At 41.0% G+C, this 25,854-nt stretch overlaps 1 protein-coding gene across 1 annotated transcript in view; it reads right to left on the reverse strand.

Moving 5' to 3' along the window:
- Positions 1-16,381: 16,381 nt before the first annotated feature.
- Positions 16,382-25,854, reverse strand: part of LOC122802456 — a gene marked incomplete in the record, with an annotated part of 745,162 nt that continues 735,689 nt past the window's right edge. The window contains 1 exon segment of the mRNA XM_044072077.1: positions 16,382-17,090. Coding sequence (XP_043928012.1) covers positions 16,989-17,090 — 102 coding nt within the window.

The raw sequence follows: 25,854 nt of genomic DNA on the forward strand, positions 1-25,854 counted from the left end.
AGTGAGAGACTCATGGCAATCAGACTACAGTGTAATGATAGGGAGGGATTCATAATCTCAGTCAATGCCTCACAGCAGGGTTGCAGAGTGAGGAAAAGAATGCAGTCAAACAGCTGCAGGACCTACTAGATAAAGCTGGACAACATGAATTGGTGTTGACAGTGGGTGACCTGATTGCATATATTGGGTTAGTCAGAACAGGATATGAAGACTGCCTGGCTACACATGGGTGTAGCAACAAGAATGAAGAACAAGAGGCCATTCTAGACTTCTGTCTGCAAATGGCTTGATGGTGACCAATGCATGGTTCATCAAGAGAGACAGTCACAAGATCATATGCAAGAGTGGCCAACATGCAACTTAGGTAAACTTCCTCCTAGTAAGGAAAGAGCAGTGGGGTAGAATCAGTGATTAGAAAGTCATCCTCTATGAAATAGTTGGCCCACAATATAAACCATTGGTTGCCACAATCAGCTACAAGCAGTGGTTGCAGAAGGTTCTAAGGTCAACAGGTACTAGGCTGAAGACATGGAAGTTGACTGGAGAGAAAACAACAGGTTAAGGATTTACTCAGGGCTCTAGTGCCTCAGGAAGAAGAGGAAATGGGTGGAATTGAAGAAGAATGGCAGTGCCTCAAAACAGCATGCGTAAGGACTACAGAAGAGATATGCTGCCATGCCAGGTATGGAAATAACTTACATAAGAAAAGATGGTGGTGGAATGCAGAAGTCCGGGAAGTCATCAAGAGAAAGAAGAACTCCAAGAAAAAGTGGGAGATAGAAAAAGTGGACCAGGGTAGGAAGTAATACTGTTTGACTAACAAAGAGGCTAAAACAGGAGTTGTAATTTAAAAAGAACAAGGTATCAGAGGCACTTTACCAGTTTTGGAAAGTGATTCAGTAGATGGCACAAAGAAATTATATCATGTTGCAAGGTGAAGACTTAAAGAAAAGGAAGATAGTCAGACACCCTTCGTAAGGGATACCAGCAACAACCTGATCAGCAGTCTGCAGAACATCAGAGGCAAATGGAAGGAATACATCCAGTAACTTCTGAATGAAGAAAACCCTACAGAAGCTGTATTGCCCCATACACAGCCTACGATGAAAGAAGAGGAGCCCCCCAACCTAGATGATATAAGAACAGCATTAAGGAAAATGAAATCAGAGAAAGCAGTAGGGTCTGATGATGTCACAACAGGTATGACTAAGATCTTGGGTGAGATAGAGGAGAAAGGACTCCTGAGTGTACTTGTAGTATAACGGAGGGAAAGGCATATCCCAGATGACTGAGAATAAGCATACTAATGCTAGTGTACAAGAACAAAGCGAACATCCACAATTGTGGGCAGTACAGTGGTATTAAACTCTTGTCACACTGCATGAAAGTTCTGCAGAGAGCAAAAAGTAAGATGGGAGATGAAGTTCAGATTCAGATCAGGATGCAGTGCAACCAATCCAAAGTTTGCAGTGAGGCAGATAGCTGAGAAGAAGCTAGAGATGAGGAAAGAGCCCAACTGGGCATTCCTAGACTTGGTGAAAGCATATTTCTCAAGTTCTCAAGAAAGCTGATTTGGACAGCCCTACAGTGGTTTGAAATGCCTGAAACACTGCAGGCTATGTAGAAGGACCCAGTGATGCAAGCATGGACAGTGTTTGGTCTCACAGAAGGGATCTCAAGATGATCAATTTCAACAATTGGCTTAAGTATTGGTGTCATTCAAAGGGGATCCAATGCCTGTCAGCCTGGGATGACATGCTCAACAAGCCACGATGCTTCGCTAGGGACGGCTTGCACCTGCCACCCCTGGGCTTTCGGATATTGGCAAATGCTCTTGTTACTCCCATAGTGCCTTTTTTAGGCAAGGCTCAAAAGACAAACCCACCTCCATAGGTATCACAAGGGATAAGAAACTAAGAGTAAAGCTACTCAACGCCAGAAGTCTAAACCTCAAGATGCATGCACTCGAAACTCTCCTTAGCATGGAGAACATCAATATCTGTGCAGTAACAGAAATCTGGTTCAAGGCTCCCAAGAGCACCCCAGCACTACCAGGTTATACCTCATACCATGCTTTTCAGCCCCAAAACCTGAACCGACCCACAAAAGGAGGGGGAGTATCAATATTCGTCAAAGATACACACACCTCCAGGTTGGCGGCACAGCACGAAGCATCAGAGACTATCCATGTGCAACTAACAGTGGGTAAAACTACCTTCCAGTTTATAGCCTGCTACAGACCACCCTCCCAAACCCAGGAACCCCACTCGGCCTTCCTGAAAACACTGGAAAATATGAAGGTATCTCCAAACACCATTATATTTGGTGACTTCAACTATCCAAACATAGACTGGGAGCATTACTCTAGCTCCAACACCCTAGCCCAAAGGTTCCTAGAATTTATAAACTCAAATGCTATGGAACAACTTGTTACCCCTCCCACAAGAGGGGAAAACATACTGGACCTGATCATCACCAACATGGGGACTCTATGCTCCAGACCAGAAGTGTATCCCTCACTGGTAAGATCAGACCATAAACTAATCTCACTGGATATTCACATCCTGGACCCACCCTCTGCCCAGAAAACCACAGTGAAAAACTTCTCTAAAGCAAATTTCACACTCCTCAAAACCGAGGTGGAATCCTTCAAAGCCTCCGGGCCTGTGGAAAATACGGCCCAGATTGCAGAATCCTTTATAAATGCATTCTATGAACACATTTAGGAATGCATGGATCATGCGATCGCAAATAAAACCAAGACCCAATCCTCCAAAGGCAGACGTCCTGTCTGGTGGACCCCAGCCATAAACAAACTATACAATAGAAGGAGGAAGCTACTAAATGATAGAGCAAAATCCCAAAAAGAGAAGGCATTTCTGATCAGTATTAGCAAAAAACTACGGGCACTCATAAAATTGTCTAAGGCCAGCTTCGAGAGAAAAATTGCACAGGACACTAAGGATAATCACAAGGCTTTCTTTAGTTATGTTAGGAACCTGGGTGGTAATTCCCAGGTATGCTCAGAATTAGTCCAAAATGACAAAAAATACACCGAACCCACAGACATTGCCAACATCCTAGCTGACAGGTTCAGTGCAAACATCTCCCCTCCTCCCCACCAAAGGGGCAAATATCTATCCCAGCAGAGTGCTGCCCCCATGACATCTCAGATGCTCTGGTAAGAGCCACCCTCTCCAAAGCAAAAAACACAGCATCAATGGGACCAGACGGTGTCCCGGGCTGAGTCCTACATGAACTCCAAGAAGAGCTAAACCCAAATATAAAACTACTGTTCAATCTCAGCCATACTACAGGATATGTACCCAAAGAGTGGCGTACAGCAACAATGGTCCCTCTCCACAAAGGTGGTGCCTCAACGGATCCTGGAAGCTATCGCCCCATAACCCTGACTAGCTTGGTCTGCAAAGCTATGGAAAGGATCATCATGGACCTCATAAATAAAGATGCTGGGGACCTACAGACACTGGATCCTACCCAGTTCGGCTTTGTTAAGGGCAGATCCTGCCTCTTAAACCTGGTTGATTTCTTTGAAACAGTCACCAAGGCCATTGACAAGGGGAAGGTGGTCCACACAGCCTACCTGGACCTCGCAAAAGCCTTCGATACAATACCTCACTCAGGCATTATAGATAAGCTCACCAGCTTAAATATAAACCCCTATGTCACTAGATGGGTTACAAACTGGCTCAAGGACAGAACCCACATGGTTAGAATTGTTGGAGCCATGTCAGACTCTAAACCAGTTACAAGTGGCGTCCCACAAGGCTCAGTTCTGGTACCTCTCTTGTTCGGTATATATTTCTCGGAGGTACAGGCCAACACGGAAGGACTGTGGCTGACCAAGTTCGCAGATGACTGCAAACTGGGCACCATAATCGACTCTCCAGCCGATATAAGCATCCTCCAAAAGGGCCTCATAGAAACAGACAACTGGTGCCAGAGCCGTGGCCTCAAGCTAAATGCCAAAAAGTGTATAGTCATCCCGTTTGGCAAAAACAAAGTGCCCACAAATTACCACATAGGTGGTAATCCATTAAGTACAGAAGAAGTAATTAGGGACCTGGGGACCCACATTGATAGCAATCTCTCATTTGACAACCACATGGCCAAAGTGGTTAGAAAAACATTTTATATACCCCACCTAATCATGAAGGGATTCACATCTAGATCAGGGGAGGTCATTGTGCCTCTTTACTCATCCCTCATCAGGCCCATAATTGAGGACAATGCCCCTTTAGGTTCATAGGCTCTTACTAGGCTATCTTCCCTAGGGCATTTATAAGCCTAGCCAGAATGTGTTTGGCTTTCGCCACCCATTTTAAATTTATTTTGCTATGCCCTTTTTCGAGGTTAGTATACTGTGCCTCTGTCTAACAGTGACACAGAAGTGATACCCGGGGTAAACCTACGATCTCCCATCCACTCATCATAGGTTCATAGGTTCATAGGTTTATACTAGGCTATCTGCCCTAAGGCATTTATAAGCCTAGCACAAAGTTTTGTGGCTTACGCCACCCCTTATATGAAAAAATACTGTGCCCATTAGTTTGTTGTGCCTCTGTTCAGCAGTGACACAGAGATGATTCCCGGAGTAAACCTACGATCTCCCATCCACAGGTCAAGATTTCTCTTGAACAGAGCCAGCGAGGTGCTCTGCCTCACATGATCCTCTTGAATAGAGTCAATGAGGGACTCTGCCTAACCTGGACTGGGATTTTATTCCAGAGTGAAGGGAGCCTCTGGGTTATGAATTTGTCCCTAAAGCATGTCCTATTTATTTCAGTGCTGAGGTTCAAGTCTCTCGAGCGCGTAGCTCGATGGGATTTGGATTTTCTGAGGTGCAGCATGTCTATTAATTCTGGGTTGGACATGGCTTTATACGTCAGGCACAGATCGCCTCTGAACAGGTGGTATGCCACTGAGTAGAGCTGGAGTTTCTTTAACCGGGCAGCATATGGCATCTGTTTGAGCCCTTTGATCCTCTTGGTGAGGTACTTTTGGGGTCTTTCCAGTTGCTGCAGGTGTCTGGTAAGGTACATCCCAAAAGGGGCATTGTACTCAATTATGGGCCTGATGAGGGATGAGTAAAGAGGCACGATGACCTCCTGATCTAGATGTGAATCCTTCATGATTAGGTGGGCTATATAAAATGTTTTTCTAACCACTTTGGCCACGTGGTTGTCAAATGAGAGATTGCTATCAACTTGGGTCCCCAGGTCCCTAATTACTTCTTCTGTACTTAATGGATTACCACCTATGTGGTAATTTGTGGGCACTTTGTTTTTGCCAAAGGGATGACTATACACCTTTGGCATTTAGCTTGAGGCCATGGCTCTGGCACCAGTTGTCTGTTTCTATGAGGCCCTTTTGGAGGATGCTTGTGTCGGCTGGAGAGTCGATTATGGTGCCCAGTTTGCAGTCATCTGCGAACTTGGTCAGCCACAGTCCTTCCGTGTTGGCCTGTACCTCCGAGAAATATATACCGAACAAGAAAGGTCCCAGGACTGAGCCTTGTGGGACACCACTTGTAACTGGTTTGGAGTCTGACATGGCTCCAGCAATTCTAACCATGTGGGTTCTGTCCTTGAGCCAGTTTGCAATCCATCTAGTGACATAGGGGTTTATATTTAAGCTGGTGAGCTTATCTATAATGCTCGAGTGGGGTATTGTATCGAAGGCTTTGCGAGGTCCAGGTAGGCTGTGGACCACCTTCCCCTCGTCAATGGCCTTGGTGACTGTTTCAAAGAAATCAACTAGGTTTAAGAGGCAGGATCTGCCCTTAACAAAGCCGAACTGGGTAGGATCCAGTGTCTGTAGGTCCCCAATATCTTTATTTATGAGGTCCATGATGATCCTTTCCATAGCTTTGCAGACCAAGCTAGTCAGGCTTATGGGGCGATAGTTTCCAGGATCCATTGAGGCACCACCTTTATGGAGAGGGGCCACTGTTGCTGTATGCCACTCTTTGGGCACATATCCTGTAGTAAGGCTGAGATTGAACAGTAGTTTTATGTTTGGGTTTAGCTCTTCTTGGAGTTCATGTAGGACGTAGCCCGGGACACCGTCTGGTCCCACTGATGCTGTGTTTTTTGCTTTGGAGAGGTTGGCTCTTACCTGAGCATCTGAGATGTCAGTGGGGCAGCACTCTGCTGGGGTAGATATATGCCGTTTTGGTGGGGAGGGGGGGGAGAAGTTTGCACTGAACCTGTCAGCTAGGATGTTGGCAATGTCTGTGGATTAAGTGTATTTTTTGTCATTTTGGATTAATTTTGAGCATATCTGTGAATTACTACCCAGGTTCCTAACATAACTAAAGAAAGCCTTGTGATTATCCTTAGTGTCCTGTGCAATTTTTCTCTTGAAGCTGGCCTTAGACAATTTTATGAGTGCCCGTAGTTTTTTGCTAATACTGATCAGTGATGCCTTCCCTTTTTGGGATTTTGCGCTATCATTTAGTAGCTTCCTCCTTCTATTGTATAGTTTGTTTATGGCTGTGGTCCACCAGACAGGACGTCTGCCTTTGGAGGATTGGGTCTTGGTTTTATTTGGGATTGCATGATCGATGCATTCCTGAAGGTGTTCATAGAATGCGTTTATAAAGGATTCTGCGGTCTGGGCCATATTTTCCACAGGCCCGGAGGCTTTGAAGGATTCCACCTTGGTTTTGAGGAGTGTGAAGTTTGCTTTAGAGAAGTTTTTCACTGTGGTTTTCTGGGCAGGGGGTGTGGGGTCGGGATGTGAATATCCAGTGAGATTAGTTTATGGTCTGATCTTACCAGTGAGGGATGCACTTCTGGTCTGGAGCATAGAGTCCCCGTGTTGGTGATGATCAGGTCCAGTATGTTTTCCCCTCTTGTGGGAGTGGTAACAAGTTGTTCCATAGCATTTGAGTTTATAAATTCTAGGAATCTTTGGGCTAGGGTGTTGGAGCTAGAGTAATGCTCCCAGTCTATGTTTGGGTAGTTGAAGTCGCCCAATATAATGGTGTTTGGAGAGACCTTCATATTTTCCAGTGTTCTCAGGAAGGCCGAGTGGGGTTCCTGGGTTTGGGAGGGTGGTCTGTAGCAGGCTATAAACTGGAAGGCAGTTTTCCCACTGTTAGTTGCACATGGATAGTCTCTGATGCTTCGTGCTTTGCCAACAACCTGGAGGTGTGGGTATCTTTGATGAATATCGATACTCCCCCTCCTTTTGTGGTTCGATCCAAGTTTTGGGGCTGAAAAGCATGGTATGAGGTATAACCTGGTAGTGCTGGGGTGCTCTTGGGAGCCCTGAACCAGGTTTCTGTTACTGCACAGATATCGATGTTCTCCATGCTAAGGAGAGTTTCGAGTGTGCATCTTGAGGTTTAGACTTCTGGCGTTGAGTAGCATTACTCTTAGTTTCTTATCCCTTGTGATACCTATGGAGGTGGGTTTGTCTTTTGAGCCTTGCCTAAAAAAGGCACTATGGGGGTAGCAAGAGCCTTTGCCAATATCCGAAAGCCCAGGGGTGACAGGTGCAAGCCGTCCCTAGCGAAGCATCATGGCTTGTCGAGCATATCATCCCAAGCTGACAGGCATTGGATACCCTTTGAATGACACCAGTACTTAAGCCAATAGTTGAAATTGATCATCTTGTCTTCATATTGTGGCATCATTCTTGGTGAGGGTAAGATGCTACTCAAGGTCAGGGTCATACCGGCCTGGGCTACATGCTCAGAGAGCTCCTTTATGTCTCTTTTCATGTAGTCCAGGGAGGTACATCTCAGGTCATTCACACCAGCATGGACAATGACTGAGTCATATTTGTACTTGCCTTGGAGTGACCTGAGTGCTTGTGTTATGTGGCGGATCCTAGCGCCCGACAGGCTGCTCACCGTGACCCTCTCCTTGTTCAGCCTGGTGAGCGGGACGTCAGTGTGCCTGACGATAGAGTCACCTATTACAAGTGTATCAGGTGTGTTGTTTAGTCTTAAGGGCTGTGACTGTTTGGCACACTGGCTTTGTGAGATATGTGTTGCACGTGTTTTGTTTTGGGGTAGCGGTTGCTTGGGTGTCTGCTTTGGAGGTTTCTGCTGCTTAGGCAGATCTTTATTTAGAGCCTCCAAGTATGTTTTTGTGTGATTATGTGTTTGGTTTGCTGTCGTGGTAGGTCTATGTGAGACTGGAATTGTAGTGAATCTGGTTTCCTTCTCCTCCTGACTGGTTATGCCAGTACTGAGTTGAGAGAGCTTAGCCTCCAGTTTGGCTATATGGTTGCATCTCTCACATGGGTTGGAATTTGTTGGGAGGAGGACACTTTTGGGATGTACCTTACCAAACACCTGCAGCAACTGGAAAGACCCCAAAAGTACCTCACCAAGAGGATCAAAGGGCTCAAACAGATGCCATATGCTGCCCGGTTAAAGAAACTCCAGCTCTACTCAGTGGCATACCGCCTGTTCAGAGGCGATCTGTGCCTGACATATAAAGCCATGTCCAACCCGGAATTAATGGACATGCTGCACCTCAGAAAATCCAAATCCCATTGAGCTATGTGCTTGAGAGACTTGAACCTCAGCACTGAAATAAATAGGACATGCTGGAGGGACAGATTCATAACCCAGAGGTTCCCTTCACTCTGGAATAAAATCCCAGTCCAGGTTAGGCAGAGTCCCTCATTGACTCTCTTCAAGAGGAATCTTGATGAGTGGATGGAAGATCGTAGGTTTACCCCGGGTATCACTTCTGTTTCACTGTTAGACAGAGGCACAGTATACTAACCTCGAAAAAGGGCATAGCAAAATTAATTTAAAATGGGTGGCGAAAGCCAAACACATTCTGGCTAGGCTTATAAATGCCCTAGGGCAGATAGCCTAATATGAACCTATGAACCTATGAATGCCAAAGAATTTGAAAAGTAAGGTATACAAAACAGTGGTACACTGTATGGTATGGAAACCTGGGCAGTAAACGCAGAACAATTGAGGAAACTAGAGGGGATGGAGATGAAGTGCCTGAAATGGGTGGTAGGATGCACACTGTGAGACTGACAAAGAAATTAGGACATAAGAGCAGAAGCCAAACTAGCTCTCATTGGCAAAAAGATCAAAGAGAACAGATTATGGTAGCTCAGGCACATGTGTGGAGAAAAGCAGAAGACAACCTGGTGAAGACTTGGAACAGACAGGAAGAAGGCAAGAGAAAATGAGGGCATCTAGCAAAGGGGTGGATAGATTGTATAAGAGAAGTCTTGTGACAGTCAGGCATAAGTGTTGAAGAAGGTCAGTGTGACACTGAATAGAGCTAGAGATAGAGGGTGAAATTTGAAACAACACCCCAACAGAAAAGGGGTTTGATGATGATGATGATGATAATGAGGAGGAGGAGGAAGAGGAGCAGATTACTAGTACATATAGTTAATAAATCACATCTACAGTCCCCTGGAAAATGGGCCATCTACAGACCCTGGAAACTACAGACCCATAATTCTCACCAGTCTTATATGTAAAGGCATGGAAAGAATTATCATGAAGATATCAGTAGAGATATAGTAACCCTCCAGACACTGGACCATCCTGGTTTGGTTTCGTCAAGGGCATATCATGCCTACTCAGCCTGGTGGACTTCTTTGAGAAGGTCACCAAAGCAATGGATGAGGGCAAAATCATTCACACTGCCTACCTTGACCTGGCATATTTGATCTAATACTCCACTTGGGCTTTGTTGACAAACTGAAGAGGTTAGGTACAAACCCATATGTCAACCGGTGGATAGTCAACTGGCTCACAGACAGGACCCAGGAAGTTAGAATTGGGAAGTCCACCTCTACAAAGAGGCCACTCACAAGTGGAGTCCTTCAAGGATCAGTCCTTGGACCACTCCTTTTTTAGCATTTACTTCTAAGACGTCAAGGCCAATGTCAGTGGTCTCTGGCTGAATAAATTTGCATATGATTGTAAATTAGGAGCTTCATTGAATCTCACACTGATACAAATGTTCTCCAGAAGGGCGTGACACAAGACAAACAACTGGTGTCAGAGCCATGGACTAAAACTAAATTCCAAGAAATGCATAATAGTATCCTTTGGGAAATCATCCATCCCTGGTAACTACCATATTGACAACACACACCTTAGAGTTGACTCAGTAGTCAGGGACTTAGGGACACACATAGCTAGTAATCCAGCCTTTGACCATCACGCGTCTACAGTGGTGAGGAAATCATTCTATGCTGCACAGCTTATAAACAAAAGTATGGCATCTAAGTCCAAGGAAGTCATTATTCCAGTGTATTCGGCATTCATCAGACCTATCACTGAGCACAGTGACCCCTATGGTATGTACCTAACCAGGCATATTCAACAATTGGAATGTCCACAGAGGTTCCTCACTAAAATAATGCAGGGCACAAGTAGAATGTCCTATGCAGAACAAATCAAGGCCCCATTCCTGTATTCTGTCTCCTACAGGCTTTTGAGAGGAGATCTATGCCTGACATATAGAGCATTGTCAGACTCAACTCTGATGGATATCCTGCATATTCACAAAACAAACAGCACCAGAATTACCCATTCTAAAGACTTAAACCTTGTCTGTGATATGAATAGGACCTGCTGGAGAGATAGGTAGCTATCCCAGAGACTACCCCATCTATGGAAAAGGCTCCCCAGCCATGAGAAACAGAGTCCTTCCCTAACACAATTCAAGTACAACTTGGCCAACTGAATGGGAAACTGGAAATTCATCCCTGGTTTAGCACCTATGTCTGTAATAAACCCAGGCAACCTGTAAATGGTTCATCTCCCAGGTCATAGCTTGTAAATGTTTTATCTCCCAAGCCCCTGCTTATACTTATCAAGGGTATCAGAACTTGTCAGAGATTTGGTATGCATGGCTAGGCTTAAAAAGGCCCCAGTGGTCATTAGCCTAGTAAACACCTATGAACAGGCATATGAAAAAGCGAGCAGTGTGTAAGTGACTGCACAGAAGTAATATGCATAATATATGGCAAACTGGACAGTACAAAAGTGACGTAGAACAAAAATCAGTAAGTGAAAAAATTTATGAAAGTCATTGGCTCCATTTCACATTAGCATTTTTAAACAGTAAACTGTAAAGATGTTGCATACTGATGGTAGTACTCAGAGATGTCATTCTTCATGATTTCATCTTAAATACATTTTTTATAGATATACTCATGCTTACTCTGTCCTGCAGTTTGACTGGGCAAAGGTTAGACACGACTTTAAGATGACTCAGAACATGTAAACAGAAGCCTCACTGAAGTGGTAAAATGTAAAGTGTAGTGTTACTGCTATTTACACACTGTACTGTTGCATTTACATGCAGTGTTACTGTAATTGTTCAGCAGTTCTAAATACTGCTGTCAGACATATCGGAATCTCTCCACAACATCAAAGGTTTAAAATCATCTGAAATCAAATCAATGGTAAGAGGAGCTTGAACTTACATTACAAATAAGAAATGAAAAAAAAATCCACACATAGCTTGGCTCTCAAAAGTGATTCATGCAGTTCATCAAATTCAAAAACAGTGGAAAATGAAGCATGGAATATGAACTCACAATAAAAAGAACAAAGTAAGTTAAAAAAAAATATATATATATATATATATATATATATATATATATATATATATATATATATATACACTGTAAGACTTCAGACAGTGCCATAAAGTAATAATTACTAAAATGTCAGCAGAACACTTGAATGTCATTCAAGGAGCACAAAAAATTTTGACTAATAAAAGTGTTCCTGAGAACAGGGTCTAAAGTATATGGTCAGAATTCACAGATGTTTAGCACCTTGCACAGAGCAAATTAGAATGAGTTGCAGCAATGCAGCTGGTGTGGGTGACTCCAAGACACAGGTAGTGTAGTCATGCAAGAATAAAATAACATGGTGCACTGCTGGTGATGAGTACATAATGAGCGAGAAATAAACATCTACAATCAAACGGTGCACACACAGCTTATGTAAGTGGTGAATGGATTCAGAAAGGCATACCATGGGTACTAACTAATTTTTTACACTAAGAATTGAAATGTACATGAAGGTAAGTAATACTTGGATTAACAACAGCAGAAGCTCCAAAGTATGTGACGTCAGCCATCATTATAGCCAGTGCCTGTATTTGAGCATGTGAATAGAAGAGGTGCAAACAGAGCTGGACATACCACCAGCTTACTGACCAGCAGACTGTAGACTGCTTCCATGTGGATAAGGAGACTGTAAGAGGCCTTGTTGAACTGTGTCACTCACAAACTGAACCAAGGGGGGTGTCTGCTGTGTCCAGTCCTGTGAATACTAAGATATATCTAGCTTTAACCATTGTACCTACAAGGACCTTTCTGCAGCTATTGGGGGCACAGACACAGACAGCAGCCTAACAAATTCTGAACCAGTTCCACACACAACATTATGTCACAGCATGTGGAGGAGCATATCTGGTTCTCTAAGGCTACAGAAAACAAAGACAAGACCATTCAGGTATTTTATGACATTCTCCATTTCCCTGTGTTCCTTGCACACGCACTGCCTCACCTGTTTCAGAAACACTGGAAGAGTTTTCACTCTGTTTACTTCCAGATAGTCAGTAATACCCAGTCATTATTTGCAATGGTATCCATACTCTACCTGGGCAGTTTTCATGATTCACACATCTGGCATATGTCCAACCAATACTAAAAGTTCTTATGATGGTATTTCTCACAGGGTATCTGATTGTAGGTCCAGACACACACACACATGCCAGATAGACAGGTCTATGTACAGAAGTCCCATGCAAACAGACAACAGGTCTCTTATTATATGTTGTTTGTTGTCTAGTTCAGGTGATGTCAGATATGCCATAGAACTTGTTTAATGATCCCCATCTGCTGACATCAGACAATGGAAGTAGCCTATAATGCAGCACAAACAGAAAGACCTAATATGGTGGAGCAGACATTTAGCTTTTTAAGTGAAGTTTCCATTTCCTACACGCATCAGAAGGGATACTCCATAATAATCAAGATTTTTGTTGTGAGTACCATACTACACTATATGGCATTGAGGTAGCCGGTGGAGCAGCAGGTGAACATCTTAGTAGGACCTTCTATGCCAGTTGTACAAGCAGAAGAATGTCAGGGTGGAGAGTCAGTGAGGAAGATTCAGCAATACCACAGCCAAGACAGAGTTGGGTAATTTACACTGCATCACTCAGTATCTGGTCCACACCTATGGGCCATGAAACAGATACCTACACGTCAGGGGGGCACATAGAGAAGAATCATCATGACTTGTATAGGTTGTTGTGACACAGTGACAGGTGACAGTAACACTGCAAAATAAGGTAGGATCATGGAAGGTGAATGTGATAGCATCATAGTGTGCGAGGGTGTGGGAAAATAAGATCACATCTTCCAGTGGTGTAGTCAAGCTGCCATGATGTGTTAATTGATGATGTCCTAAGTGTTGGCTTGTGGTATTGGGGGCTTGATACCATTCATGACAGGCAAAGAGGACAAATGCAGGACTAGGAGAGTTCATCCAGATGGGGCTTACTGTGTGTTGATCCTGCTGAGCCCCATTCTACATGAAATAGTCATCACTCATGACCATGGTAGCAGGTTGTGACCTATCACATGACAGGGAAGGTGTCACATGACATGAATGTGCACAAGCAGTCAAACGAGAAATCCCAGGTTTTTAGCTAAAGGAGCATTATTTCCCATAACGAGGATGATACCTGCACTTGGGGTGTCAGGCTTTGTGCTCACAGGGAACAATGTCGTCTCATAAACAGTCTGGGAAGTCTGTCTCAGGATGGACCACAGCCATCCTCCCTGCCGATAGACCACAGAAAGTAAGTTTGCAAATGCAGAAAGTTGTGCAGTTGCAGTGTGTCTAATGGAGTCACTTACGGTGCCAACATTTACCCCCATCAACCTCAGCTGCATTGCTTTTCTCCCCTCTCCCCCATTTTCATATTCCATGTGACTGACTGTGTAACAAGAACCACATAGTGAGGTGGTTATTCTGTTGTAGATAATTAGTGCCACTGTTTGTGAATTGCTACATAGCACATTGCACTATCGAGACATATTGGTGGTAGCCATGCATGTTATGGTGACCATAATGAATTTGTACAGTATACTCATGCATGTGCCATGTTTATGCCTGAGTACATAAATGCACTTAGCATTTATATGCCTGTAGCACCACAGTGCAACCCTAAATTCATTCTTTTTGATACAAAGCAGCACTACATTATGTGACACATGCTCAGCAAATACCCATCTGTGTGCATTTTGTTCCATGGATGGAACTGACTGAGTAGCCATGACAACTTCAGTCTCTGTAGGATTAAGGGGTCCAACATCCTATGCCATTTAAAGCATGATTTTTTGTTCTTGTTTTTGCATAGGGATTTCAAGGAGTGCTACTTGGGGAGTGTGATGGCACCTTGTAGAAGATACATATCTGGTTTAAGCTTGCTAGAATGGTATCACACTTGCTAGTCAGCAGTGGTGACATTGGTAGAATTATCTGAGATAGTGCTAACCTGACTTGCTTTATCAATGGCTGGTAGAGGCTAGGGAGAAAAAACAGACAAATATTGAAAGCATTTTTTTTCTGTTCTATTATCTTCTTCTATCTCACCTAATTTATTTGTATGTTTAAGAGTGGATATTCCATTTTACAGTGGTAGAGGAGTAAGAGTTAAACATGATTTGATGTCACAGAATGCAGAAGCAGGTCTTCCTGTAGCAGAGTGTATATGTCATATGTGCCAGTCCATTGTGCAAATGTGATTGTGTTTGAAGCATATACTTGTAATCCTTTTCACAGTGTATCATACATTTGCAAGCTGCATGTCCGGCTGTGGACAGGTTAAAATTGAGACAATGCTTATGTCAGCCAGGACTAGCTGATGCCTCTGGCACAGGGACATCAGTGGAAACTAGGGCTGCCTCTCAGTAGGAAGATGGCAGCTTTCTTGTTGGAGAAGACCTGAAGGGGACAACGAGTACTCTGTGGTCATTTTTCATAATGGGGGGGGGGGTTTGAAAGCTGTTCTTCTGAAGGTAGTCTTGGGGAGATCTGCAGAGGTCTCTCACATCGGATGCAGAGACATATGACTGCTGCGGTGCAGTAGCAACTCAATACCCTCCTTGGGAATGTGAAATGCCATCTGTCATGGTTTGTGTACTCACATTAGTGGCAGGTCCTGCCCATTGGGCCACTAGATGAGCAATCAGCATTTAGCCACCCAAGCAGGAATTTTTCCATCAGGGGTGGTATAACATGCAACCTTTTTAGGACTCTACCCTATTCTCGTTTTGCACTATGTGGTATTTTTAGAATTTGTTCATTGTACAACCCTCCTTATTACTAGTTGTCATCCACTGTATATCTGTGTCCACACACTGTACTTCCCACCTTTTGTGTGTCTACCACTCCTGTCTGTGTTTTGTCCAGCTGCCTGCCCCTGCTACCTTTTCTTCTGTCTATATCACATCCACAGCCTTCTCTCATCACCTTCTTCACCACCCTTGTTTTGTATATATATTTAAAAAAGTGGTCTTTCCCTTGAAAATAAATTACCCTCCCCCCTTTCATAACTTATGATTACCTTTGCATGCTTCCTACTGCTTGCTGTTCTCCCCGCTCACTTTCCTACTTAGTTACTTACTTACCTACCCCATTTCCTCTCTATTTGTATGATGAGCAGTGCTGGCATATTGCCTTGCATACCCACAGTCATCTATCTGGCTACCACAATGCTGTGTTCTTGTTCCAGTGGAGTAGTACAAGAAATAGCCATGCAGTGCTGTATTGAATGCACGAGTGTGAAACCTTACAAGCCTGTGCTCATTGTGACATACACCATGTCGACCACACACCTTACTGTAGAGCTACTTCAGTCATAGAGCTGCCTAGCATTGTTTTTTATATTATCAGTACCCTTTTTTTTTAATTATGTAGGCAGTTTTTAAGCCATCCAGTGCTGTTCAATGACCAATATTCATCTGATTAGCTGTGCCACTCTTTGCACAGCAATGCGACTCAAAAATTAATGTTGCACAGTCACACAGCACTTGTCTATGAGTTGCACTCTTTATGTCATAGAACATTATAATTTAGCATTAATTTAAAACAAAGTCATTTGGCTACATAGCAGTTGTAAAATGAATGGCAGTGTCAGACATGGAAGGGAAAAACTGCTGGTCTCCGCAAAAAACGTAGATTACAAAGGATAAGAAAATATATTTTTTTCAGTTACAGCAACTAAATTAAAAATTGTTAGAGCTAAACAGATGACTAACAGTGCCTCCATAAAATACATACTTATCCATAGTAAAGCAACATATTGACATGGCCCATTTCCAGACTGTAGCAATGGTCATTTTATTATTTTCTGAAATCCAAACAATTATTCAAAAAATGAAGACAACAACATAGTGCAGAACTACTACGTGTTACAGAAATATAGATCACAGAGTCAAAAATGCAAGGCTTTGCACCTGTAGAAATCTGCAGTAAATCCAGGAGAATTGTACTGGATGGTGTAAGTATAGTGTAGTGTAATAATAGTACATTTTGGTACGTGATGAAAAAGTCTGATGGCAGTATACATACCATTTCTTAAAGAATTACTTTATTATTTTATTCATATTTTATTGGTTTCTTCTTGATTTAGACATGGAACAGAGAAGTAAAAATGAGTCGAGAATGTGCATCATTTTCAATGTCATGCTGTTCCTGCAGCACAATCTGTAAAATAATGACCTCACCACGGGACTTGACTTTCCGTGCAATAAATATACTCTTGAAATCCATCAGGCATATGGCTGGCTGTGCAGTAGTTATGCCGACAGCAGAGGCTCATACAAGTTTCAGATCTCTACAGACCTGCTTAATCACAGAGAATTAGCAAGCTGGAGAATGAAGTCTGTTGTTTAAATGGTGACAGATGATTTAAAATTAATGTATGTCAAGAAATCCCTGACTCTCTGGCTTCACCTGCCGTGGAGTAGATGGTATTCACCTTATTGACATAACTGGCATATGGCTCCAAATCATCATTTGTTGTTGTCTGTAAAGCAAGTGTTAGGGAGAAATTCATTAGCTTTGTGATATATCAAGCATGAATGAACAATATCTGTACTATTACTATATCACTTGTAAAACCATTGCTTTTCATAGTGTAGTTTAGTTTAGTTGTCCTTTCTTCAATGAGTTTGATAGAGCCCCTTGAATTCTGTGGTTTAAGATTTGATATAGAGTATCAATCTCCCTTGACATCGGTAATTCAATACAATTTCAGAGTGTAACAGAAATACCACTAATTTTCTGACAGACTCTAGCAGAATATGTGGCAAAACCTTTTGAATACACCTTAACATATCCTTCTGCTGACACCAGTGATTCCCCAAACATTCCCAGCCTGACAGGCAACAAGCTGCGAAAAGCCTAGTCTAGTCACCCCCTCCATGTCAGTGCTGCCATACATGATATTATAAATGGAATTGGTGATTTTGGACACTGGCATGCTATCAGAAATCAGTGCAACTCTCATCTGCTCCTGCCCACTTTAATGGCATTTAGTGTACCCTCACTATACTGGCAGTTCAATAGCCCTTAAGTCCTCTGTATCCCACTGGTGATGGGAGTCCAGTGCCTTCTCCTCCTCCTGGTAAGAATCAGAGCCTCATCCATCCCACTTCCTATAAGTAATTGGGCTACATCCCATGTCAAATTCTGCACCTGTCCTGTTGTTAGTAGATAGTATCCAGTATCAGACCCTCATCCAGACTGTAACTAACTAATGTACACTGCTTCTTCTCAGATGCTGTCTTGTAACAGTCAAAGCCCTGACTTCTCATATAAAATATCTGTCACAAATGGGAGTCCCTGGCCTTACACACACACACACACACACACACACACACACACACACACACACACACACACACACACACACACACACACGCATGTGCACACATGCACATACATGCACGCGTGCAGACACACAACCACACACACACGTGCACAGATGCACATACACGCATGCGCAAATACACAACCCTGCACACACACAGACACATACACACACACATACACACACACACACACACACACACACACACACACACACACACACACACACACACACACACACACACACACACACACACACACACACACACACACACATACACACACACAGTGATCATGATATTTGGAGATATCGCACACACAGTTAGTGATTATGTTAAATCTCTACCATGTGACTTATTCTGGACACTATTAGGTAAGTTGCCTGTACACACTTGAATCCAAGTGTTGACTGAAGTACACAGATGGTAGGAAGTACATTACTGAGATCACAGTTTCTTCACAATGTTGCAGTGTCTGACTGACTCCTTGTGAATGTTGTCCATTCCTTCCCTACAGATTATCTTTTACATGCAGACATATAAAAAAGAACGGCACGAGTTAAATTTAATAGGTGTGCGTGTGTTTTTACCTAAAATAATCTGAACTGCATTATATCAACAACAAAAATATCTAAACTCAAAACATTGACAAAAATCTATCCACATCCAAAAAAAAAGTGTTTGTACAGGGGGCAAGCCCCCTGCACTTTCCACCCCCCGCTGTTTATATATACCAACTTCCTGGTCGCACAACAGTGGGGTAAGAGACTAAACCGTTATAACTTTGATTTTGTTGATATTTTGAATTTGGATATTTTTGAGTTTAAATGTCTTTCATATTTTAGGGGTTGATATTAAGCAATTAAGATTATTTTAATTTGACCCCCACTGATATATATATATATATATATATATATATATATATATATATATATATATATATATATATATATGTATCTATAGCTATTCTCTTTCTCTGTGCAGATATATATATATATATATATATATATATATATATATATATATATACACACACACACACACACACACACACACACACACACATATATATATATATATATATATATATATATATATATATATATATATATATATATCTGGGAGATATATATACAGTAACACTTTTCCACATGGGGTCTAGAGCCAAAATGCATTATATATATATATATATATATATATATATATATATATATATATATATATAAAAGGCAACTGTAGAAATTCTTATTATTCTGATGAAGTACAGCCATTTGATGGATGAAAGCGCTCACTATATTAAACGTGCTTGGTTCAATTTCTACAGTTGTCTTTTTTTTTTTTTTTTTTTTTTGGTTTTACTGGTTTATCGTGAGATTTGCTTCATTTCTGATGTACTTTTGAAGAACAAAAATTCACTACTTTGAACTTCAAAAGTACTCCCACACTAACGCAAAAGTGCACTTTCATGAAAGTGCACTTTTGTGAAACCGCTAGACCGAACAGGTAGCAGTCACAGATCTTAGGTTTAGGGCACGGGTCATGGTAAGGGGATAGCCGTACTAGCTATCCCCTTTCCCTAACCCTTGCCCTAACCCTAAGGTTCGTGACTACCGCACGACAGTGGAAGACATTCCAAATTGTGCTATCTCCTCCACTGTGGTGCGATAGTTACAGACCTTAGGGTTAGGGGACAGGTAAGGGGATAGTTAGTAGGACTATCCCCTTACATTGACCTGTGCCCTAACCCTAAGGTCTGTGACTATCACAGGACAGTGGAAGACATTCCAAATCGGGCTATGTCCTCCACTGTGGTGCGATAGTCACGGACCTTAGGGTTAGGGCACATGTTAGGGTAAGGGGAAAATTAGTAGGGATATCCCCTTACCTTGACCCGTGGCCTAACCCTAAGGTCCATGACTATCGCACCACAGTGGAGGACAGAGCCCATTTTTCAATGTCCTCCATTGTGGTGTGGTATGTTCGGTCTAGTGAGCTTAAGCAAAAATGCACTTTCGTTAAAGTGCATTTTTGCTTAAGTGGGGATGTACTTTCCCATTTCAAAAAAGTGAATTTTCATTGTAGGAAAGTACACCCATAGATATAGATATATATATATATATATATATATATATATATATATATATATATATATATACATATATATATATATATATATATATATATATATATATATATATATATATATATATATATATATATATATATATATATATATGCCTATATATACATATATATTTAAATATTCACTCACACATTTGTACAAACATGGATGTGCTACATGTTTTGTAAACCTGCTCAGAAGGCATAGATAATGGATTTTTCAGTTGTACCCTACTAGGTGGAGATTAAAGGTATAGCTTAGAGGAGAAATGATAAAGTATATTCATTGAAAATTTCATGTTTTCTTTTGTAGTGATGCAAGCTATGTGTGCAAACTCTAGCTCCATCAAAAAACTACTGCCTTCATTTTTGATGTTGTGTTTTGTTTTTCTGGTAATAACATTTGTCAGGATCCTTATTAACTATATTATTTTTCATTGAATACTTATCCGTAGTTCTGTCAGGAATTATTAAAACTTCCTGAAGGACCTTTGCAGCATCTTCCTTATTAGCAAATGGCTTTATTCTAGACAGAACAAAATTTTTTTTTTTAATTAGTTAGATAGAATACTGTAGCTCTGATTGCTTTTGTTTTCAATAATTTAATGATGGGCTAGCACTGTTTCTGCAAGATAGCAGAAAAATCATTATACCCGCAACCATCTTTTGCCCTTTAAAGCGGAGGATGTATTAACTCAAGGTTTGAACATTTGTACATATAATGGAGTAACATAATGACAACGTACCATGGCTTTTGATTTATGAGTAGATTATGTAAAAATAACTTGTGTTTTATTTAGAAATGATATGAGAAAGTACTGAAAAATACCAGTGATCCTTGTCCATTTAGTTGGGAAATGCATATAATCTTACATTATGTGTTCTGAAATTATTTTCTTGATCTTCAATATTTGATTTTTTTTTTTTAGAATGAAGTTTTTTTGTATTATATTTTCTGGTTTCTTATATTAACTACCGAGGGGTTCAAAATCCACTCCATCCTTTTTATCCTGGTTTTCTTTTAGAATGTTGCTTAACTCGCATGGATCTCATATGGCTACTTCAAGCAGTAAGTAATCTCCTTGGTAATCCTGTTATCCTACATTTCTTGACTTCCTGCTTTAGAAAGATTAAATGTTTTAATATCATTCTCTTTTGAGACTGGGGAGCCCATTCACTTTTGAGAAGGAGTGAGGGTTAGGGAGTGAGTTTTGTCTTCCATCAGTTTTTTTGGTAGTAAGCCATATTTTAAGAAAAGCCAGTCACTGTCTGCTGATGTCACATGAATTGTCCCTTATCCCCTCAGTAGTATGAAAACTGTTCCAAAGTTCACTGTGAGGAACCCTTGTTGTCACCTCAATGGCTTCCTGATCAGTGCCAAGTGCATAAAATTCCTTTCCCTCACCCCACAACTGCAGAAAGTCCCCAAGAATATTGTCATTCAAAAATGGCACCTTGACTCCTTTGTGTTTTATTTTCCACATTTCTTTTGATGTCAAAGTCCATCCAGAAAGACACATAACTTAAGTCCAAAGCCATTCATAGAGTCCTCTTTTTGGTCTCAACAAGTATTGTTTTCCTCTCTCATGCTTCCTTGTTTAATGAAATCACTTCATCTACACCCTTTCAGAACTCTACATCCCAGCAACCTGTCATGCTCCATCTGGATCTACAATCTATATGTCTAACTGTATCACATCTTGACTTATGATGAGGGCTATTAATCATGCTTTGTCATCCAGGGTAGTACAGTTTATTATATCTTCTAAGAAACTCAACATTAAGTAGACCTATAAAAGCAAATGGACGTTTTTTTTTTTTAATATGCGCTTCAACAAAAGATCTTGACCCTTTTGCAGCTCTGAAGCTTTGACTCTGTCCTCTGTTACCCATCAGTTAAGGTTCATTTGACAGGTCTGCCCAACTTATACTTGGGTTCCAGTTTTCAATCCATGGTGTTTAGATATGTAAAGTCTTTCTGATGAGTACCATTTTCTTGATTCTATCAGTTATGGCTTTTATTAATTTATGGGATCTATATTTTGTACTGGAGAAGCAGCCCTCCCCACCACTCAAGCCAGTGACATCAATAGATTTAAAGTACTTATCCTTTAAAATACATTTTTTTTCTTTTGGCCACAACTTCAGATGAAAAGATTTCTCATTTGCAAACTCTATCAATGGATCCTAATCACCCAACCTTTCATAAAGATACTGTCCATGTGAATAATTCTTTCTTTTTGCCTAAGACAGCTACTTAGACTAAACCCAGCACGTCTATCTATTTTTCAGCTTCCTTTCCAAACTGCTCTGACAAAATAGAGTGCCTCTTACATTGCATGGATGTGCATTGATGGATTAGATTCAGTTTAGATTAAACTAGATTTATTAGAAAAGTTTCCCATCTCTTCACTTTTTTCTGTCTTTTTTTCTACCTCATCTATCTAAGGGAACACAAAACTGTTTATTACTATTGTTTACCTCCACTTTCCACATTCATCTCATCCTGTAAGTTGCTACTCCAAGATATCTCTCCCTACTTCACCAATGAACTAATACCCTAATTCCCCAATTCTTGGCAGTTTTAATATTAACTGTCTAGATTCTCTCAGAAAGAGATTGAGAATGCTTATCTTACTTAACGTTTCCCAGCTTGTTCAAAAGCCTGCCAGACCTAACTTTATTTCTACAGAACATTATCTCCTAGACTACATATAGATAAAATCTCTAAATAAAATTTAAACTTTTTGTCTTACCTCCTGTTCACAGTTATCACTGTCCTATTCTAATCCACTGCCTAACAGAAGACCCCTAGTGCATGAAACCTTGCATTACCATGAAGAGTTTCTCGCTTAATGACGACATGCTTTTAAACACCTGGACATCCCATTTACACCTTCTTTTGTTGATTCTGCTTTTGAATGCATTCCCAGTACCTTATTACAGCAAAAAACAAGCAGTCTCAAAAAGCATTTTGGCAAAGGAAAATTCACTGAGATTTTACTATGTCCGTCAATCCCTTACAGTTATTAAAACCCAGGAGCAAACCCTTGGCCTCTTCTAAACAAAATCCAACTAGTACCTCTACAGCATGGTATATTGCCATTTCTGATACTGCAGAAATAGCAATTTACAGGGAAAAAGTCAAGTATTACAGTATTAGCCTAATATGTACCTGTAAACAGCTTCATATCCTTCTATCACAAAATTAATTTCACTTTAGAATGCAAAAAGCAAGATGAACTGCTCATCCTTTTTATCACCCAGTGCTTCACATCTATATTTTCCCCCCAAAACTCCCAATCCCATCCAGTAACCACTTTCTTCTTAATTCTGACTCATACATCCATCCACTTCACCTGAAAGATACTATAAAACAAACTGCCAGACTCCCCGATGAACTATCACATCATGATAAGTCAAGTTCTGATGGTCTCAAACTCTAGTTCCTTCACTTCTGCAAAGACATTATTTCTCACTCTCTGTCACCTCTTGAATCAATGTCTGTGTCATGGCTATTTCTCAAACCAATGGAAAGAAGCATTTTCCCTCCCCATAACAAACTCTAATCCCAAAACCTCTGAATTTCATCACGTGCCTCTTTTGCTTCTTTAGGCAACTTTTTTTTGGAGAAGGCTGTCTATTTACTTGCTTCAAAAATTTTCAACATCTCTCACATTGTGTTATGGTTCTAGTATGGTTACTGGTCAGAAGTAAGTACCAAAACTGCCAATTTCTCTTTAATAAACTTCCATTGTTGCTACTATAGACCATGGCCTTCTCTCTGGTACCCTCTTTTTTACCTTACTAAAGTATTTGATTCTTCATCCAGCATCTTTACTTACCTTTCTTCCCTCTCCCAGTTTTATCACTGAAACCACTAACTGGACTGCTAGCTAGTTATCTAATAGATGTTTCCAGGACAAAATAAACACCATATCTCTTACTCTTCACCTCTTCTGTCTAGAGTTCCCCAAGGTTCTGTCCTTGGCCAACTTAACTTTTCCCATTTCATAAACTTATTGCCCTCCGACTTCCACTTCAGAAATATCCTTGCATTTGCTGACAACCTTGTTCTTTCTTGCTATACTGTTTACATTGACAGCTTAGCATCAAGACACCACTCAGAATCTCCAAGCTTCTCTGTAAAATGAAATGTATGTTATTCAAAAGCTTCACTCAAGTTAGTCTCCCATCAATTTCCTAATCTATCACAGTCACTGTATCAAGCTTGTGCCTAATGTCAGATACAGATACTTTCATCTAGGCCCAGCCCTCTCAATCACTTCTTATATTAATGCTATTAAAATAAAAATCAGGGAAACAATGGCTGCATATTATAAAAATCTCCAGAGTTCTTGTCCCATGACAACTGCCTTACTATAGGGATGGGAATTTTTTCTACACTAACTCAAGTACAGTTTGACACTTCTTCTCAACTCCTCCAACAAAAACGGAATGCCCTGCAAAATCTCAAAAATCCTGCTGTCTTTGAAATTTGATCATCAACGCACCACTCTTTTCTATGCACTTTGACTATTGGTAAAGGAAATATTTGGCTTTCTTCCTCTGACTCCAATCTTTGAAATCCTGAAACTTAACATACCCCCCCAACTTACATCTAAATTGTTAACCAGTATTTCCACTGTGTGGGGCAAATGGTGCTGTTTATCGAAATGCACCCTCTAAAGCCCTTGTCAGATATGACCCTGCCTTCTGCAGCCTAGAACCTAATGCTTGGGTCATCCTCTTCTTCAAATCAGGAACTATGACACACCTCCAGCCTTTTACGTTAGCCTTCTTGCTCATTGGATTGGGCACCTGTTCCTGTTTTTCCTTGACTAGTCTGTTCTGCTCTTCATACCACCTTTTAACATCCCCTTCTCACTATAACACTGATAAAATAAATTAAAAAAATAAAATATTACTCATTTTGCATTCAATGTATTTTTTTTTCTATTTTATTGGTGAGGCATGCATTCCTCGAATGTAATTCTTTGCTTTATTTGTACACTTTATGTGTTAGCAGTTTAGTCTGTTGTACATTACTGTAAACTGTGTACAATTTTGTTTCCAAGCTGGGCAGAAATGGATAAACTTGGATCAATTACCCCACAAAACAAAACAAATATATTGATTCAAAATAAATAATTGGTATCTCTGTCTATGTCTTCCTTTCGGGCCACAGTTGTTAAGGGTATGTTCTTATGGGAAGGCCACCCACAAATTGTAGCTTGGGACTACTACCTGCTGTTAACAAGGTGGGATCTCTTCATTTCATATACAAAAGTTATGTACTTGTCATAATGATAGATCTGGATACACAGGCCTGTTCTTAGCGTACCTGGCTTTTGCCTGTTTGTTACTTGGTCTGCAGATGTAAATTTATATTTATTAATGCTACTTTTCAAACCAGAGATCTGGAGAGGAAAGTCCCTGGTGGTGCATTGTGGGTTAAAGGAGGATGTGAATAGCCTGGGAAGGTTTCAGTTGCTGTGCTTTCCTTATGCCTGACACAATTAGTCCTTCTCTTAAGGAGGTTAGATGTACTTGTATAACTATATCATTATGTTAAGTGCATAACTTTTGTTGGAAGACACCTGAGATAAGTCAAGAAACCCACTGTTAAAGTGATAATCTGGGGCTTACTTGCCAGAGGCCAGGTAGCTGGAGGACTGTTGAAGACAAGATGAGGCGCATGAAAAATGTAAAAAAAAATCTTTATTAGTGGAAAATATAATCCCCTTAAAAATTCCCAGAGGGATACATTTAACTATTATACTGCAAATAACTTCCTTC

Source organism: Protopterus annectens, chromosome 5.part0 (assembly GCF_019279795.1).
Source record: "Protopterus annectens isolate FY-2018-M chromosome 5.part0, PAN1.0, whole genome shotgun sequence".
Classification (NCBI taxonomy): domain Eukaryota; kingdom Metazoa; phylum Chordata; order Ceratodontiformes; family Protopteridae; genus Protopterus; species Protopterus annectens.